This window comes from Musca autumnalis, unplaced genomic scaffold (genome assembly GCF_047663935.1).
Source record: "Musca autumnalis isolate F117 unplaced genomic scaffold, ASM4766393v1 scaffold_4, whole genome shotgun sequence".
Classification (NCBI taxonomy): Eukaryota; Metazoa; Arthropoda; class Insecta; order Diptera; family Muscidae; genus Musca; species Musca autumnalis.
Window position 1 is genome coordinate 87,248,335 of NW_027411977.1, and position 20,871 is coordinate 87,269,205.

General features: G+C 37.6%; 2 protein-coding genes across 3 annotated transcripts; one reads left to right on the forward strand and one right to left on the reverse strand.

Annotated features, from left to right (window-relative positions):
• Positions 1–695: 695 nt before the first annotated feature.
• On the reverse strand, positions 696–9,530 carry mTor (serine/threonine-protein kinase Tor). Its single transcript, XM_073986569.1, has 5 exons — positions 9,126–9,530; positions 8,819–9,036; positions 8,140–8,742; positions 7,049–7,788; positions 696–6,993 (listed from the first exon to the last, which is right to left on the reverse strand). The coding sequence occupies exons 1-5, from the start codon at positions 9,367–9,369 to the stop codon at positions 1,296–1,298; spliced, it is 7,503 nt and encodes a 2,500-aa protein (XP_073842670.1). The 5' UTR covers positions 9,370–9,530; the 3' UTR covers positions 696–1,295.
• Positions 9,531–15,380: 5,850 nt separating this feature from the next.
• Positions 15,381–18,078, forward strand: l(3)80Fg (dnaJ homolog subfamily C member 16 l(3)80Fg). Of its 2 annotated transcripts, none has more exons than XM_073981112.1 (2): positions 15,381–15,499; positions 15,563–18,078. In XM_073981112.1, the coding sequence occupies exon 2, from the start codon at positions 15,611–15,613 to the stop codon at positions 17,951–17,953; it is 2,343 nt and encodes a 780-aa protein (XP_073837213.1). In that variant the 5' UTR covers positions 15,381–15,499; positions 15,563–15,610; the 3' UTR covers positions 17,954–18,078. The 2 variants fall into 2 exon arrangements, with proteins under 2 accessions (XP_073837213.1, XP_073837212.1); XM_073981111.1 differs by having other exon boundaries at positions 15,401–15,486.
• Positions 18,079–20,871: the final 2,793 nt, after the last annotated feature.

Below are 20,871 nucleotides of genomic sequence, written 5' to 3' on the forward strand. Positions count from 1 at the left end.
GTCCACACTGTGGATATTTATTTATTCACTCATTTTTTGCGATTAAAGCTTTTAATCGAATATTAGATGAAATTCGAAGGTGGTGCTTATAGGTCCACTCCTTCCGGTACCTCCCCCACAAAAGTTCGAAAATATTCGCTAAAATGGTACGCGCGAATTCTCATACAAATTTGGACCCTATCTCTCCAATTCTTGTGGTACCACCCACACAAATGTTCAACATTTCTGTATCGTTAAGGGTCTGTTCGAGGATCCTTTAGACATTTTTACCGAAGGTTTTGTTTTTCGTAGGCTAGTGTAATAAAAAGCCCTAAAAAGCCCAAGATTTAATCCTATCGGTTCATACGCCCAAAATTTTGAAAACCCCCAAAGTATTGGGAAAAAAAGTATTTCTATCCTCACAGGCTAAGGGTATATTTCTGTCGGCAAAGCAGACTGATACTTTTTCACTTGTTAAAATAATGGGTTAGTAAGGACTTTTGTAATGAGTACTTTTTGCTGTGTAAGTATAACGGCGTTATAAAACACAATACGTAATCATTTGCAAAGTAACTGAAATTTCGGAAGTTAGCACCTTTATGTTCATATCTGCTATGAAAGTATTTTTGAACGTATATGCCATGTTGTTAGAATGCATATTGCATACCATCCCACAGAAGATAAGACAAAAACTTCCCCGAAAAATAATCTAGAAATTATATTTTTGTGTTTTTTTATTAATTCATTTTTATAAATGTATGACAAATAAAAATTACATTATTTCCTACGTTCTAAAGATAGTTATTTTCGATAATAGTATATTTATTATAATGCGTTTATGTTTTCTTTGTGAAATATTTTAAAAATGATGTAATTTTGCATAAATATGTTTTATAATGTGAAGCACACGTCTACGACTAGATGGTGCAGCATTAGCAAATTTGAACATTAAACATAAATACAGAAAATGTTTTGTATTGCTAACGAATGAATGCTCTTAAGAATAATACTTAAAAATTACCAAGAAATAGCGGACTTAAAAAAGACGACTCAAATAGAAAAAAAAAAGATTTGTGATAAGTAAATGTTTGCTTGCACACAACGACATACAATAGTATAAACTTATTTACTACAAAGAATAACTGTAAGGAGAAGTATCTTTGAAAGAAATTTTCGAAAAATAATTAAATGACATTTTGATAAAAATATGAAAAAGTACTGTTGTTAAAAAAGTCGTATCGAAAGTATTTATGAAGAAATCTTTAAGATTTCTCTTTCGTTTTTCGTTTTCTTCTTCATTTTCTCCATTTGGAAAATTACCAGAACGGACACCAACCAATGTAACACTGGCATAGATTTTCATTATTTGTGGCCTGTTGTATCAACAAATCTACTTGTTGTTGCACTGTGTAACTCGTCTGGGCCTGGAAATCGGTACCTGTCAATTTACGCTTGACCCGTTTTATGACCTTGCTTGCCTTGCTATTCGTTATGTCAGCATTATTGGCATTACCAGCCAAAAGAGCAGTAGAAAATTGCGCATCATAAGCCTTTGATTTGGCCATGGTGTTACTGTGCAACATATTGTCATCGACGGAATTACTTAGGCTCACGGCCGCATTACCCGCAATACCTGTGGCATTGTGTGTATTGTCATTTGCATTTTTGGTTCGATGATTCTTTGTTTCCGTGTCTAATAGACGCCAGTTCAACAGCGGATCATAGACAAAGGCTTCGAGGACAGCCATTAGAGAGTCTTTATTACGGCGCAACACCATCATTACACTTTCACAGGTTCGTCTGTAGGTTCCCTCAATTCCAGTCACCTCCATAGCTTTGATAAGCATTCGAGTCAAACGGAAAGGTATTTTTTCGGGGAATTTCTCTCGAGTCATTGCCACTTCAAAGCAATCACCGAAATCGATATGCAATATTTTGCCACTCATGCGATCCAACATAAGATTGGAGGGGTGGCGATCACCCAAGCCCAAAATATAACCAACCATAGACATTACGGCCAAAGAACGGGTATAATTAGTACGTCGTTCGAACCACACCTCTGATGAGGGTGATTTTAACCACAATAACTTGGCCAGATCATCGCCAGGTGTTTGGGCCAAGGCAAATTCAAACACTTCCACTTTTTGCATCAGCGTCAAGTGGTCATAGTCGGGAGATATACTAAGCATGGTGCGATGCTCTTGATTAAGTGGAATTCCTTTCTTGTCGCGGTAGTCTCTTATCAGGGTGTGTAAGGTGTCACAATGTGGTACCCATCCAATGAGACCGGAATTTGTGCTCAATGGTATAACAGCATAACGCTGTATGGCTAAATTACGGCGGAAGGTGTCGGGATCGTCGAGTAGCAACGTATTGACCAATGAGAAAAGTTGCATGACACGTTCGTCCTGGCGCAGATCCTCGTGACCCTTGAGCAAATACATATAGTCCTTGCCATTCGAACCGCGTATGCACAACTTGCGAGGTCTTTGTTTAGAGGTGATAACTTGTAGATTCGTTTTGATGTAACTGATACTAATTAGTGCGTGGCCCGGATTATATGAGCCCGGCACAGCTAATTCCAAGTCTTTGCACGCCAACAGCTTGGGTGAAACGTAAGGCAACTCCAAAGAGGTTAACTGTGGCAATTGTCGTGATATCTTTTGGAATACATGGTAATATATGTCCCAAGCATGATCTAAATCGGTAAGGGCATTCGATGACTTATAACGTTGGGTCCATTCATAGGCTTCTGTCAGTTCCCGTCCGTACGCCTGAGAAAATGATGTTTCCTTGAGAGTTTGAGGTCCCCGCTCTAACATGCAATGCAGCGGCTCCAATATATCAAACATTCCCTTAATATTACGATCACCGAAATACAAACGCGATGCTTCCTCCAATCCCTCATGCCATTGTTCATGCCACAAAATGGCTACCCTAATCAGTTCTTCACTTATCATCATGGTCTGTTCCACCAAAGTGGGGGAATGTTTACGCATGGAATCCAGAATTTTGAAAGCAGCATTTTTGCGGGCCATTGAGGCGGATTTGGATGCAACTGTCAGAGGATATACCAAAGCCTGTGGATGATTTTTACCAATGTCGATCAGCAGTTGATGGATCAGTTGACCCACCAAATTACGATGTGTGTCAATGCGAGCTATCAGCTGAGGTATAACCTGCAACCAGGTATTTATTTCAATCAGCTTCATGCCGGACAACAAAGCATCGTATACTTCCGAATGGTGGCCATAATCAAACCAAAGTGTTAGTAAACGCAGAGTATCCTGCAGGGAATTTCCCTTTATGAGACTGATGGAGCGGAAGAAACCATGTACTGCAGGCACCGCATATTGCTCAATGATCATTTTCTCTTTTTCTATTAGCAAAGCTGTGTTGTGTAGATCCATGGGTGACTTTAGATTTTCCAAAGCCTGTTTTTGGGCCTGAACCACTTTAAAGTTCATATAAGCATATAAATGCCAAGCCTTGTACCAGTTGGGATCGTATTCGGCGGCCTTTTCAAAGCATTCCAATGCTCCCTGCACTGCATCGGGATCCAAACCTTGTAATTTGTTTTGCCAAGTGGCCAAACGTAGATAGCATCGAGCCAAAAGACGATGGTCCTCTTGTTTGTATGCATCCGGCATACAATTCAGCTGACTGCTGTAAGTGTTGACAAAGCGGCTTAGTTGATCATAGGCCTCCTGCATTTTTTCGGATGCAGCCATGTGTTTGGTATAGGCATATGTAACTTGAGGTAAATTATATGGCAGAGGATCCTTGGGATTCTCTGTGGGGTCTACGCCGAGTAGCATAACCAATGTCTTATGGGATTGTTGCAATGAACCAGATTTGCGGCATAGAGAGGCATATTTCAACCATGTGTGGATATCTTCATGTGGACGCACCACCAACGAATGGACTTGTATTATACGGCGCCAATCTTCCACCAGACGTTGACCGCCTTGTAGACGTTTCCACCACATGTTCTTGAGAGGTTCCCGCCTTTCTGGTATCAGCTTGTATTGTATTACTTCTTCTAATTCGGCCAACATTTGCACACAAACCATGGCTCCATAGGCCCTTTCATATGATTCGCCAGCCATTGATGTCAGTTCAGTGTCGAGCAAATCGCGGGTCTCATCGATCAAACGCTGAGCCAACTCGAATTCATCATGGTGTACAGCGAGCACGGCCCTATAGAACGAACCATCCTGGGTGTCTTCTGGTATACATTTCACATACTCCTGCATAGATTCCCAGTCCTGTAGGCCCCAGGCAGCCACAGCGGCTAAAGGTGCGGCCTTGGACTTGATATCCTTGTTTAATGTATCCCATTCCTGTTTGGATACCTTACTTAACTGAGACCATTCACCCAGTGCCTCCAGACAACGCATACTACCCAGGCGAGATTCTAGATCGGCATTATCTTGGCGTAAATTTCGTTGGTAATGTATAAGGGCTTGATCCCAGTTGTGCAACTTTTCATACCATCTACCCTGAACCTTGAGTTCGTCTTTAAATCGTGGATTCTCACTGCCAACCGAATTGCGATAGGTTGTCAGCAAACCTTCGGCAGCTTCCTTCTGCTGTAATTTATTGTTAATCAATATCAACGACTCAAAAACATGTGGATCTTTATGAGTCATAAACTCTTCCTCTTTGTAACGCAATGCCTTGGCATAGGCACGACAGGCCATAGCTCTTGTGCCCAATAGCTTGGGATCGATAAGTATGGGATCTTTGTCACAATGTTCCATGAATTCAGCCAAATTCAATATGGTCTGGGTTATTTCGGGCATATCGGTTACCTGCAAAGCTTGAATCAGTGACTGGGTCAATTCGTTTTTGTGTTCAGGTTTTAATTCTGACCAACATGAGATAAATGCAGCATTAAAGAGATCTCTCAACAGTTTATCGTAATCCTCGGCAAGTACACGACAGGCACGTAAAGCATGTGACTGTGATTCTCTGAGCAGACCTATAGATAAACGCTTCAACCACTCCACCCAATCATCTTTGGAGACACGGCGATTTACTTGCCACGCCATGCATAGTTGTTTGGTGGACACATTCAACTTCTTAATGGTGGTATTGGCATCACTCATCACATTGGCAGCTGTTGTCTGTTTAAATTTCGCCTGTCGCATAAGGAACTCTTCTTCGAAACACATAGTGGTATTTGATTGGAGCTTCGCCATCAGCTTTTCATATTGAGGATTGACAATTCTGTGCTTAGCAATGGTGCGATTAACCAAGGGGGCAAATACCAAGTATTTCTTGCCCAATTGTATAACCAATGAACATAGGGTTGACATTGCCTGGTCCCTTAGCTCAGCGTCAGCGTCCAGTACACGCACCAAAGGATGAATGATACGCGAGGAGAAATCAGTGAAGTCTAAATTCCATGCCAAATTGTCAATGGCTTCCAATGCGCAATGGGAAACCTGTTGCGGTACATAGGGCGAATCAAACAGCTTCACAATCGGCGGCACAATTAAATGCAAATAGTCATCCAAGTTATTGCCAAACTTTTGCAGAGCTTGCAGTAAGCGTCTGGTAACATTGCGATCTTTGGAATTATCATGTTGCAACACCCTGAGGATCTGTGGTATTAATTGGGCCAAGTAGTTACGAAACTCACCACCCAAGGCAACGGCAATTTGTTCTATCAAATTGATCAAGGTAACTTGTAGGGGAGTGTTGTTGGTCCAAAACTCCTTGATCAACTTGAAAATGTCATTCATGTAGGTGATAATGTGTTGCCGCACAATCTCCACCAAAATGGCCAATTGTTGGAAGAGAAATTCTCTTAAATTGTTGTTGGCAGTTCGAACATTCTCCAAAAGGCTAGGCAAAACTTGCGATAAATATGGGACACATTTAATGCCTAAACTTTGAAAGATATAAGTAACAGCCTGCACCACACTTGTGTGACGACTGGATAAGGTGGGGTCACGTAAAATACGCATCAGGGCTGCAATAGCCACTGCCGGATAGTATTCATCCAAAATATTACCCATATTGACCAATAACTCCGCCGTAGATATGTCCTGGTTCTCTTCCACCTTATAGTCGGAAAGTGAGATCAGAACACTGTCCTTCTGACTGTCAATAAGACCCTTATTCATTTTATGTTTATAGGGATCCATGGCACCCAGTAGGCCAAGAACTCGTATGGTTTCCCTACGTATGGATCTACGTTGTTCGGTTTTTAAGAAGTTTATGAGAATATCAATCAATACTGGATATTTGTGATAGGGAGTTACAACACGTCCGGTGGCACTTATCAATTGGCCCAATGTCCACAGGGCTACACCTCTTTTATCCGGTGATCCAGCATCCCCCAACATTTCCAGTAGTATCGAAAGCAATTCATCGGCCCACAATTCCATTTCATTGGAGCCACCATTCACCTCAGCTAAATCACCCACTGCTCTCAAGACATTCAGTATAACACCTGGATTTGATTCTGGTTCTCGTAGTTTGGGTACCAAAATTGTCAATATCGGATTCATATATGAGGATATTAAACGTGGTGTACTTATAACCAAGTGATCCAGCATTCGGGCACTTTGTTCTTTGTTACGACTCATGCCAGAGTGTTCCAATTCGGTAAGTAACTGGACCAAAACTCGTCTCAATTTTGGCATTACATATGCGGGATTCATGGCAGACAAACGACCTATTGTGACCATGGCCAATTCACGAATTTCAAAAATTTCATCATTCAATGTTATGAAGAGAGCACTGAGAGACTCTGGTTGTGCCAATTCAGCATCGAAGGTCTCATCTAGCGAACGTAAGATGCGTACACGAACATTGCAATCCATATCGGTTATGGCCACAATTAGAAGACGTTCAATAACATGGGAAACCGTGTCGCTGAGAGTTTTTGAATTTTCACTGCTATCGGCCTGTTGGACAGCCAACTTTAAAAGACGGGTACAGGTTTGAACCGCTTCTAAACGTATTTCCTGTTGCTCATGATTAATGAAATAATCCGCACATCTAAAATGAAAAAATTTAGGAGGATAAGAAAAATATAAGGAAATGTGTGACTCACCGCTGTACAAAGTCCAACATGTTTTGTTCCTCGAAATTAAAAGTGCCCAAAGTACGTAGTGCCAAGACTATTGTTGCCACATCCTGGGATAAATTGGTGGATGAATCCATAGAAGTGTTCATGGGCATTATTGTGCCGTAGGTCGTAACAATTGGTTTATTCATCAATATCTGAGATAGAATTCCAGTCAAGCCTTCAGCAATGGCCGATTTCAAATCTGGCACATTTTCAGCCAATTCTCTTAGACAAACGGTCAAAGCCGGCGATAAACCAGTGGAAAACATTTGTTCCAAAATTTCACCAATATCTTCGGTAATGCCAGCCTTAACAGCATTCGCAAGCAAAGTTATACAGGCAAATATTGCTGGATCAATGGCAGTTTTACGTTTATTCGTTGCATCCTTGGCTGGTAGTGCCATTTTTATTGCCGACATTATTGTCTTCAAATGTTTGTTTATATCACGCTCCACGGCAACAGCTATAAAGCCAATTGTTATGTAGGCCACATTACGATCTTTCTCCTTGCTTTTGAGCACATTCAACAAATGATTGATACACTTATTCAAGTATTTTTGTACAAAAACTTCGCGATTTATTGCCGCCAATCGAGGTAGAATTTGTAGCAAGGCTTGTTGGACATATGTCGATTTTGAGAGCCTTTGTTCTATGATATTATCACAGATGACGGTATAGTGTTCCATTATAACTTCACGGGCATAAGATGACTCAAGAACATTGGACTAAAAGAAAGAAGAAATTATGACAAATTAGTTTTGTAAATATTTTGAGGAGCAATTGTCTGTGTATAGTCTTAGATCTTAGATGTATCAGAAAATTTCCAATTGGCAGATCACCATATTGTAAAATAAAATAAATTAAAATTAAAAATATTGGCTGCAATTTCTGAGTTTGCTTTATTATCGCATACAAGTTTGCTTGTTAGTCATTGGTCCACATTTTGGATAGATACCATGTTCAATTGGTGTATAAACCTCTACGGTGCCGCTAGATAAAATTCTATCCTCTCCGTTGAGTAAAGTATGCCGAATAATGAATAAAAAACTGCATAAAATTACACTCAAAAAACTTACCCCAGTAAATTTGTGACTGCCTTGTTGGCTCTCGCCCAGTTCCACCAACCGTGTAGAACCCATTTTCTTAACAAATGGCGCCTTTAGTCGAGGTACTATTGTTGTTAGTTGATGACTGCTGCTACCGGAACTGCTGCCACTATTACCTCCGCTTAGATATGAAGTTGTTGACCCATCGCCCAACTTTCCAGACATTGTGTCAGGCAACAAGGCTTTTAGGGAATTATAACGACGCTCCCACGTAGCATTTGAACAACGAAATAGTTCGTTGAAAATGATCATACTACCGTGAATACGATCATCACGTGTCATACCTTTCGGTTCTTTTTGTGTGACATTTATATCTTCATTGAAACTTTTACAAGCTTCTGCATAAGAAATTTTATACCATTGTGGTTCACTTGATTGTTTTGTATTTTCACGTTGGGCTGTTACTATGAGAGCAGCCCGTAACGCCTCACCGGCAGATTCTCGTATAGCAGGCTTTGGATCGAAAATTGCATTAAAAATGTGATCAAAGAATGTAGATATTTGTTGATAAAAATATGTTGGCATTGCAACGGCCAACTCGCGCAATATAAAAACAGCAGCATGACGGCGATACTTAAAGAAAAAAGACCAAACAGTTTTATACTTATGTATATGTACATAGTTTCAATCTACATTTAGTTTTCCATACCTCATGTCTGTCACCACTTAACCATTCAAATGCTCTTTTTATATCGAACTCAAAGGATTCAGCACCCTTAGAACCCGGCAAATTCGCCAACTTGACAAGAGTGCGAGCGGCAATTTCCATGACCGAGACATCATTGCAAGGCAATAAATCACGTAAATGATTGTAGTAAGGAGTTATACGTTTCATGGTATTCACAACATCACCACTGATTAGGCATTCTGAAAAAATATACCAAAACAATTATTTCGCAATTAGCGCAATTAGCCCCTGGAGGAGCCTCAGTCGAACCCAATACGATAATACTCACTTATGGCTAAAACACCACCCTTCTTTTCATTTATGTCGGTAGACATAACCATGCTAAATATTTGATGATTGAAGTCATCGAAAAACTGTACCAACTCCTCCTGGGACATTTCTCGCAGTTCGGTCTTAACATAAAGAAATAGATCTTGTGCAGCCTTGCTCTGCACAACGCGATTACGGGACTTCAGCCCAGTCACAAATTGTTGCACAATCGATGTCGTCGACATGATTTCCGTTCTCTTCATTAAGGAATTCAATTTAATTTTTTGTCGATTTTCACTACATTCACTTGGTCTGCTTAATTTTCACTTGTTTTCGTTCTAAAATCTATAATTTTTCTACATTTCACAAGCCGTGAAAAAATATTCGTCTGACTGGAACTGTCAAATGTGATTTTTGTATTTACAACTGCTTCACGCCATGCCTAATTGACGGCGTAACCGACAGCGTACATGCGCCGTCAAATGTCGTTAAAGTATTGGAATGCACAATGGGGCTAATAAACTTTGTGTAATAAAACCCTGGGGTATAAAGGTTAAAATACAATAAACTTTGTTGCTTGCTTCACGCTAAATTTCATGTAAACGAATAAAGGTCAGGCACTAACTAATACAAATGGTATCCTTGATTTCTTTAGGCCATGTTTATATTATAGCCTTTTGCAGGGTTAACCTTCTTTGTGAGGATTTATTTGACATATAACCAATGAAATTGACATTTAAAACCCAGTGGGTTTGTTAAATCCGTTTATATATAAACGTACTATTATTCTTTTACAGAAATAGAGGCTTGAGTAAACATGAATTTCACATTGTGTTCTCACCTTAAAGCCCTAAACACATCCGACGTTTGAGTAAAATTTCGTGTCATTTCTGGTAGATGAATAAAGAAAAATTTAAACTTGGGAGCACATTGTCTTTTATTCATCTACCAGAAATGACACAAATAAATAGCTAGATTGGCAAAGTTATAGTAAGGGGTAGTTTACACTATATGTAAATGTCATATGACATGACATTTTCCATCATTATATAGTTGGTAATATGTGCAATATTGGAGATTTTCCTTACGCCATTTACTTTGCGCGTCCACACCAGCAAAAATGTAATAAATTTATGTTTCCACATTGCCTGCGTGTGTAGCTATGGACTGTTTTTATTTCGTGTCATATGACATTGATAGATAGTGTAAACTACCTCTAAGTTTGCATTTACGAAATCCACTCGATTGGACTTGAATTAAGAGGAGATTGACACATTATTTGGTGAATAGACATATTACATATTAGGAATTTGTAAGATATCAGGCGAATATCTGTTCAAATATCGATGATGATAATTTTATTTATTCGATGAAGGACAATATTATCAGGTTTATAGTCTGCATACAAAACAGAAATTATTTTTCAAACTCTTATTATTATGAGCATTTCAAATTATATGGACACCACCATATACTTCAAAATTGGCTAATTCGTAAACTATATATGATAATTATAGACCAATTTTTCATTCCATTTCCATAAATTTTCCTCTAGAATTAAACAAACTCATCAGTTTATGCTTTTCCATATCACGAATAATAAAAAATATAACGATAATACAAAGACTTAAGAAGCAAACTTGTTGAAAACTTCAAAAACAAACTTGGCATCACTTACACATTTTCACGTGGCTTTTGTTTTCAACGCGTCGCACAACGGGCCGTATGTGCCGGGGCCATTATGGGCCAAATACATACGGTCCGCTTTGTGACGCGCGGCGCTTTGAAAACAATAACCACATGAAAAATGTGTAAGTGATGCCAAGTTTGTGTTAGAAGTTTTCATGTGGTTTTTGTAACGCGACACTCCTTTTACTTAATAATTTTTACTAAATGTTGCTGAAACACTTTTTCAGCAACTTTTCATTTATAAACTGTCAAATTTCGAGTACACGAGCAGGCATAATAAATGTTTTGGGTTTTTGACAATCAATACATGAACATAACTGTCCTTTAATGTGTAAACGCAGGGTAAAAGAGCGTCGTTATATGCCATTTAGATATGGACTAATTTGCCGGACATAGCGCATTATTAGATTTTATACCATGTTTACATTTACGAAATCCACTCGATTTCAACTGTCAATTCCATTGCTCAAACGTCAAACGAAATCCAATCGATTTCAGATGAGTTTTCATTTGACGTATACACAAAGGAATTGACAGATGAAATCGAGTGGATTTCGTAAATGTAAACCAAGCAGTATATGCTAATCCGGTCATAATCTAGCACATTTATAGGCCGTTTACATATAACCGGGTTAACCCAGAGGGTCTGGGTTTCTAATGTCATTTCCATTGTGTATACTTCAAATAAATCCTAATAAAGAAGGTTAACCCTGCAAAAAACTATAATATAAACGCCGTATTACCATACAAAATGAAATCCTCATATTGACTGGATTTGTTTTTAATCCCGCACTAATCCTCCTATACAACACTGATTTTTAGAAAAAAAAAACACATTTTACGAGTCATCCATTACATTTTGCAAATTGAATTGATAAAACAAAATAAATAATTCGTTTGTGAGAAAGAGTGAAATCAAATAAAGCAAATAGGATGGGAATAACAAAGAAAGCTACAGAAATTTGAGTTTTCACAAAATACTCGTTGGGAAAATGATTAAATACAAATAACGTGTATTTAAATGTAAACAAAAAATAACGGACTGTCACTTTAATCCTCCTAATGCTATATGTAAATGATGCGGGATTTATACTGGATTTATTAAATCCCATCGCTCAGACGCCCAATCGCCAACAAAAAATTCCAATTGATACCATGGCACAATTACCCAGGTAGTGGCATCGTAAAATTTTGAATATGTTATGTCAAAACTTTCTTTAGGTTGTTGGGGAAATTACAACAAAAATAATTTTTTTATAAAGGGATTTGACTTTTCATATTCGATCAGCTGTAGTGGAATTCTGTAACACATTTTTCGAGTTACCGACAAATATCGGTAAAATTAAATTGCTCATAATTGTTGTAATTAACGAAATTTTTCGGTAAGTTAACAACCAAAATAAAGCTGTTGTTAAATTCTACCGATAGAAACAGTGCTGCCAACTTTTATTGATAATTTTCTTCATAATTTTGGGTTTTAATGTTACCGATTTTTGTCGGTATCTCAAAAAATAAGTTACAGAATTCCACTACTGATGTGATACCACTACCTGGTAGTTCTGCCATGAATTGATACGGTGGTATTTGTGGTTTCTTGTTCATTCGAAAGATATAGTTCAATAGTTCAGCTCTTTTAACAGAACTAGTTCAGTGATCTTGTTCTTAGTTCACTACCCAGTTCAATCATTCAGATCAGGGGCCTAATTACGACATTCGATTCGATCGAGTATTTGCTCGTGAATGAAAAAATCGAACTATGAGTGATTAGAGTTTTTTTCCGGGTTATAGTACGTTTATATATAACCGGATTTAACAAACCCACTGGGTTTTAAATGTCAATTCCATTGGTTATATGTCAAATAAATCCTCACAAAGAAGGTTAACCCGGCAAAAAGGCTCTAATGAGGATTTATTTGACGTTTGCGCTATGGAATTGACATTTGAAACCCAGTGGGTTTATTTAATCCGGTTAAGTGTTAAGTGTACACCAAATAGAAACAAACAATACAATAATAACTAACTACTCCAATTCTGTTTCTATGAAATGTGAAATGAAAACTTTTATAAAGAAAATAAATGCCAAATGAAAAGAATTATAAAGAAAATATTTTTCATTTCAAATTTTCATAGAAAAAGAATCCAGCCCCAGGACAAAAATATTACGTATTGGTATTAATTTAAGAAAAATGTCCTTCACTTAGATGACTGGCAAAAAATCTTATGTTGCGTGTGTGTAGAAATTGTCATTTCGAAAAACCTGTTTGTTTCAAAGATACTTTTTAAACGCATTTTACATTTAACATGTTTTATAAAACGTGCAGCATTTAAGTTGTCAATTCCATACATTATCTGTCAAATAAATGACCTAAACTCCTAAAACACCTGTTTAAAGTGGAAGTGTAAAATGCGCTTTATTTTTCCTTTTTTCTATCCAAACAAGGCACATTCAATAGGTAAAGCTGTAAACAGATACAACGTTTGGGTAAAGTTTTGTGTCGTTTTGGCCGTTTTTACACTGTTGGGCATGATGCCGAAAAATTCAAATTCATTTGAAATATATGCCGGCAAACAGATAAACGCTGGTCTTTGGCATCGTCGTCGCCCTGTTGTTGTTGTTTTTTCTCGACGCCCAACGCAAAACTTTAGTCAAACGTTGTATCTGTTTTCAGCTTAATGGATTCGACATATTGAAATATATATTGTGTATCTATGTTTTTGTAGAAATCTTCATTTTCGAACTGCTATTCAATGTACCTTGATGCAAAACTTAACAAACTCATCACATTACGAAGACATCACTTAACACAGACGACGCACAGTGTTGCCGCGTGGACAAAAATCGAAAAAAATGTGATGTTTACTTTTACATATGTTTATGGGTTTTTCTTACAGTAAACACATCCGATACAAGGTATCTGAAAGAATTTTGTCGATATGTGCATTCATAATGAAGTTATAGCTCTTTAAATATGAAAAATATTTCCCAGGTAATCTAAGGCGATAATCATATGAAAATAAGGCGACATTTAAAATAACATTTTCTGAAAAATTTGTTGATAATACTAAAAGTTTTGGATGGGGATTTGATGAGTGGGCTATAAATATAACGTTTTAGTACAAAAAGTTGACATTAACTGCACATGGGCAATGTACCGTTATCAAGAAATCAAAATTTAAATCTGATAAAAAAAATTCAAAATTCTTAATATTTAGTAGAGCAGATCTTTTGATTGCCACCTATTGCCACCTTGGCTCCTGTTTTCCGTTAATTGGACATATCTTCCAAATCAAAATGTGTAAAAACGTTCTGCCCATCCTTGCAACCTTCTGAGATATATCGGTTCAGATTTTATATAGCCCCCATATCTATCTTTTCCCAATTTTGCTACAACTCGTTCAATTTTGATCGAATAGCCTTCAAATTTAGTATGTGTTATTTTCTTAGGCTCCTGAGTAGTTTCCCCGATTTTAGCAAAAAATCGGTTCAGATTTGGATATAGCCCCTATATATATCTTTCCCCGATATTGCTATAATTCGCTCAATTTTTGATGAATAGCCTTCAAATTTAACATGTAATATTTTCTTAGGCCTTGAGTAGCTCTACCGCTTTTTACAAAAATCGGTTCAGATTTGGATATAGCCCCCATATATATCTTTCCCCGATTTTGCTATAACTCGGTCAATTTTGATCGAATAGCCTTCAAATTTAATACGTAATATTTTCTTAAGCCCCTGAGTAGCTCTACCTATTTTCAAAGCAATCTGTTCAGATTTGGATATAGCCCCCATATATATCTTTCCCCGATTTTGCTATAACTCCGTACCGATTTTCACAAAAATCGGTTCAGATTTGGCTATTCGATCAAAATTTACCGAGTTATAGCAAAATCGGGGAAAGATATATACGGGGCTATATCCAAATCTGAACCGATATGGACCAAAGTTGAAATTTTTCATGCCTATGCCCTTACAAGTACTTGTGCAAAAATTCATCAACCTAGGTCAACTCCTTCTATTTTTGTCCACTTTTGTATGGAAGCGACAACACTGTGCGATGGCGTCTGTGAACGACAAGTTGATCTAGGGGTCGATTATGGATTCCAACTCAACTGTGATGCGTTGCCAGATGAGAAAATCATACAATTAAAGTGAGTGAAACGACGGAAATTTTTATCAAATTCATTTAACATCACTGTTTTGAACCTTCAGATATTAATTTAATTGTAAAAAAGTATGAATTTCAATGCAGAAACGGAATTTTCTATTTTGAAATTAGCTGTCGGCAACGCAACCGGAGTTGGGTTGCTATCCATAATCGACCCCCTAGAATGTGAATCGTTTCAGTGAACTGAAATCTATTCCATGTAGCTTGATGCAAAACTTAAACAAACTCATCACATTACGAAGACATCACTTAACACAGACGACGGCGTCTGTGAACGACAAGTTGATCTAGATTGTGAATCGTTTCAGTGAACTGTAATGAACTATATCGACTTGATCTAGGTCATATGCTCTTTTCAATGAATCATTTAATTGAACTAGTTCGTTCATGAACTATACAACTCTAGTTTCTTGTGCGGTGGTAATTGCGAGTGTGTGTGTGTGATTTTCTCTGTTTTGTTTTGCTCGAAATATTCGCGTTCGGGGTAAAAATAAGTAAAAATAACCCCCGAAAATATGAAATGAGGTAATGAAGAAATGTACGTGAAAAATACAACCCTGAGAATATATGGTAATTTTCATTTTTCATTTTCCTTGCATAGGTGGTTTTTTGGGTGGATTATTAGTTTTTTGCACCGAAAATAGCCGTCATGGCTTCCGATCACAAACATTTCATCTTTTTGCTACTAATAATAATCGTAAGTTCCGCAATAGCTCAAATATCTGAGGATCCATACAAAGTTTTGGGTCTAAATAGACATGCCACAAATCAGGAGATACGAAAGGCCTATAAACTATTGGCCAAAGAATGGCACCCAGATAAAAATAGTCATCCAGATGCTGAATTGAAATTTGTGCAAATCAAAAAAGCCTACGAACTGCTGAGTGACTCAGATCGACGACGTCTGTATGACCAGCACGGTGTGACCCATGAAGATTCGCATATGTACAAAGGGAAGCACGACTACAGCAACTATGGTCGTTTTGCAACTGACCCCCTTGAGGAGTTCTTTGGCAAGCAATTCCACTTCGACCATGACATTAGCATATATCACAAGTTGTCGGTAACAACCAACTATTATGAGCAAACTATTCTGGAGAAGAGTCGAAGTGTTCCATATCTTATAATGTTCTACAATGATTGGTGTTTCCGTTGTACACGGCTGGTGGGCGCATTTAAAAAGTTGATTGACATCTTGGAGCCGTTGGGTGTGCAGTTTGCCAGCGTCAATGCAGCCCATGAACAAAGACTGTTTCGTACAGCGGGCCTTAACGACTTGCCTGGCTTGATATTGGTGCTTAATGGTCACAATTATGTGTATCGTGAGACCACTCTTAGTGCCCAGAAAGTGGTGGACTTTGTACGTAAAAAGTTACCCTATCGTATGGTTACTCAAGTCGATGATAGTAATATTGACGACTTTTTAAACGGATGGATGGATAACAAGGTCAGAGCTTTGATATTGGAGCCACGCAATCAAACACGACTACGCTACCTGCTGTCTGCCTTCCAATTTCGAAATCGTGTGCAGTTTGGTGTGGTCCACTTGGAGAAGTTTCATTGTAAAGAGATTAAAGAAAGATTCCAAATCCATCCGAACTTAGATACCCTGCTGATATTCAATGAATTTGTAGAGAGACCAGTGGCCAGTGTGTCTATGGCTGATATACCCACACAGACCTTGAATAGTATCATATCATCGAACCAGTATCTAATGTTGCCTCGTCTATCATCACAGGAGATACTTGAGGGTATTTGCCCAGCAGAGTGGAATCGTCCACGAAAACGACTTTGTGTTGTGTTAATAACAGAAAATTCGGAGGAACACAATTTTGCTCGTGGCGCCTTGCGTAACATTGCGCTTCAAAGTGCTTTTAGCATGGAGAAAGTTCGTTTTGCCTACATCTACAAGGAGAAACAACTGGACTTTATCAATGCCATTTCACAGGGATCTGAGAATGAAAAACTTTTACGCATTGTTGTTTTGTGGCGTCGAGATACATCGCACATTAAATACGAATGGGTACATGATGCCAGCTTAGATCTTAAGGACCATCCATCCACGGATCATTTGATAAATCACACCAAGCAACAAATAGATCATACCGTACAAAAACTACTCAAAACATCGGAGGCCTTGAGTTATGAAGCCTTTGTGAAGAATCTTTTGGATGAACATGCCCAAGGCTTTATACACAACTGCATCAATAAAGTGTTTGGCGTTTACGATTACTTAGTGGATACCATAGAGGAGCAACATGTCCTGGCTGCACTATCCCTATTGGGCACCATTGCATTTATGTTTGCCGTGGGCTATGTCATGGTCTATTTTGTTCGAGCCGAGGAAGAAAACCTAAAGGCCAAGGGAGAATTGTCTCCAAATGGTGGTGCCAAGACAAACCGTCAGCAACCTGAACTAAGACTGCATGAATTAAGGGCCGAGAAATATAATGGTCTAATAAGACTCCTCAAGCCAGGCTGTCGCACCATAATTCTAATAACCGACTTGCAATCACGACCAAAACTAATTCCTCCCTTCCACAAGGCAGTGTGGCCTTATCGCAAAAATAAAACACTTATGTTTGGTCACATGCTAATTGACAAGGGCCTGTCATGGTATTCGGAGTTGTTACGTCAAGGCCTTGGTGATACAAAGACGCTAAATATCAATCCCAGAAATTGTGTGGGTACTGTGCTGGCGTTAAATGGCCATCGTAAATATTTCTGCATGTATCATGCCAAACATCCTGAGACTTCACGGGGTGTTAAGCGAATGGAAAAAATTACACGACAACTGGTACGTCGTCCCGATGATCCTGAAGTGGGAGCCTTCTTTAATGATGCCAACTCCGATGATTCGGAAGATAATGAGCCAAGAGTGCTCTTGGAAGGTAATCTCTTAGATGGACTTAGCAATTGGTTAGATCGCCTATTTGAGGGCAGTACTCATCGATACTACATCAATTACTGGCCCGAATTCCCCACAAAATAAAAAGCTTTAATGTGGTCGAGTGGACAACAGTCAAAGAGCCACACAGCCTGCCAAAAAATCAAACCAAATCCAATACTATCGAATTAAGGCGAATGGTGTTGGTTGGAGTAAACAAAAAAGAAAAAGAATACTCATTATTGCGTATTTTTCAAATAGCTAATTTACCAAATAGAAACAATACTATTTAATACAATTAAAAACCAAAAAATAAATATACTTGCCAGACGCAACAGCATTAAGTTCAAATACGAGACATTGTACGCGAAATACGACTATATCATAATTTACGATACCATCATTAATTATCATCATGAAAAAGAACAATCTAGTTTACGATACGACTACGAACGTTGATGGAAAACCTAGTCTAGAGTAATGGTAATAGTTTATTGGCAAAAAACTAATTCCTAGTCAAAAAGTCTTAGCCGTTTATGGTTGAAATTCAAAAAGTATTTAATTTGAAATCAATTGAAATTTATAAAAAGCCCAGTTATGAAATTGCAATGTAGGGTGTTCGATTTCAACATTTTTGGGTTTTTAATTGATTACAAATTCTTTGAATTGCATCCGAAAATTGTGCTAATATTTTTGTTAAGTTTATATTTTATTTATTAGGCATATATTAACTTATTTTTATTATTATGTTACATATATACGAGCATGTGTCCGTGGTTATCTTTTTTGTTTTGGACCTCTATTACCTGGGGCGTAATTTCAAAGTTTTGAAAAATAAAGTACTATGAGAACGTACATACATACATAATTAGACCCGTTCACTGACACACACACATACATACATTACAAATACAATAGTTTTATAAGCTTACGATATAATATTTATTATTATTAATACTATTCACAATAAATTTTAAATCAGATTTAAATAAATACAATTAAATATAAAAAGATTACAAGTGTTTTATTTCTTGTGTTGTAAATAATAATAATAAACGCAAGGGATAACCGTTTACAGGCACCTTGTAAATTTGCAGTTGAGATTAAAATAGGTTTTTAATTTATTATTATTAGACAGCGGAATCCTATGCAAATGCATATATGGTTAGGATTCTGGTAGAGAAAATCTGATTAGACAGAAACTCGTTTTAAATTTAGCATATCGTGCATATTTTGACTTATTTTTACATATTTGCATAAAATGAGCATATGCAAAACCATATGCAAAAATATATACAAGGATTTGTGGTCTAAATATCCCACCGAAATGACTGAAATTGCGTATTTAGTCTTCGATGGGGCTATAAAACTTTTGTCCTGAAATTTTTCGGCATTTGTCCACGTCTTCATATAGCCCCCATAGAACGGTACCTCCCGATTTTCGGTATTTTGAAGATTGTGGCCTCAATAGCACACTGAAATTTGATATTTAGTCTTCGTTGAGGGTATAAAACATTCCACCTGAAATTTGTCGGCATAGGTCCACGTCTTCATATAGCCCCCATAGAACGGTACCTTCGGATTTCTGGTATTTTAAAGGTTATGGCCTCAATATCCCCCCGAAATGACTGAAATTTGGTATTTACTCTTCGTTCGGGGTAAGAAACTTCACACCTGAAATTTGTCCGCATAGGTCCACGTATTCATATAGCGCCCACAGAACGGAACCTTCCGATTTTTGGTATTTTGAAAGTTGTGGCCTCAATATCCCTCCGAAATGGCTAAAATTTGGTATTAAGTCCTCCTTGGGGGTATAAACATTCCCCTGAAACTTGTCGGTATTAGTCAAGCCCTTCATATAGCCCTCATAGAACGATACCTCCCGTCTTCCGGTATTTTGAAGGTCATGCCTGTGGATAAACATTTGTTTATTTTATTGACTTGTCTGAAGAGAATTTTAAACAGAAAAATTGTACACACAAAAATTTTTGTGCCTATAATTTAAATATTAGTTGCATAAGAAAATATGTAAAATGCATAAATTTTGCATATGCAAATTTATATGCATTTTGCATATGTCGTATATTTCGATTGCAATTTAATCAGAAGCCAAAAATATGCCCAGCCCCACAGTTTGATATAAATCGGACCAAAAATAGGGGTTGCATAAAATTCCGCTGTCTAATTATTATCCATGTTCTCAAATGGAACATTTATTTACAAATGCTACAACAATTATTCCCATTCATTTCAATTTATCTTCTTCAATTCTTCTATAACTTCCAGTTTTGGTAAATAGAATAAAACATTTTCGGCTGCTGTAGAAATAAATGGTCATCAGCGAATTCTACATCAAAATGTCGGCTTTTTAAAAACAAGTTATGCAGCCACTGTAGTTTCTGAGCCACTGTAGTCATTATCTTACCCAATTCAATATTACAACTGCATGTATTTTGATTTTCTGGCTCCTTAAAGCGATGTGCAGAATAAAATTTGCAGTAAGAGTCATAATTTTTTTTATATACCCTGCACCCTATCATATAATTGAGCTAGAACACTATATTTTTGAACCCAAGTGTCTTTTTTCCATGGACAGGTCAAGTTCGAAGATGGGCTATATCGGCCCTCGTTTATATAATAGCACCTCTCAATTTTCGGTATTTTGATTGCGTTAGCAAAATTTTTTGACCGAACTACCAGTAACTTGGCGTTTGAGATTCCAAGAGGACACAAAATACATATCTTCACCAAAAATTGTTAACATAGGTCCATGTTTCGGTATAGCCCCCTCTCGATTTTCGGTATTTTGAGGGTTTTAGCAACGTTTTTTGATCGACCCTATAAAGTATGCATTGTGTGTGAAATAACACTGTGCGACAACAAAAAAAAATGACCAGGAAAATCGAGTAGATTCTGAAAGTAGAGCTAAAAATATGAGACACGTGTATCGGCGTTTTAAATGTTTACGTCGGAAAGTAACCAAAATAGGCGGGGCAAGTTCCGCACATATTTAATTTTTTCGA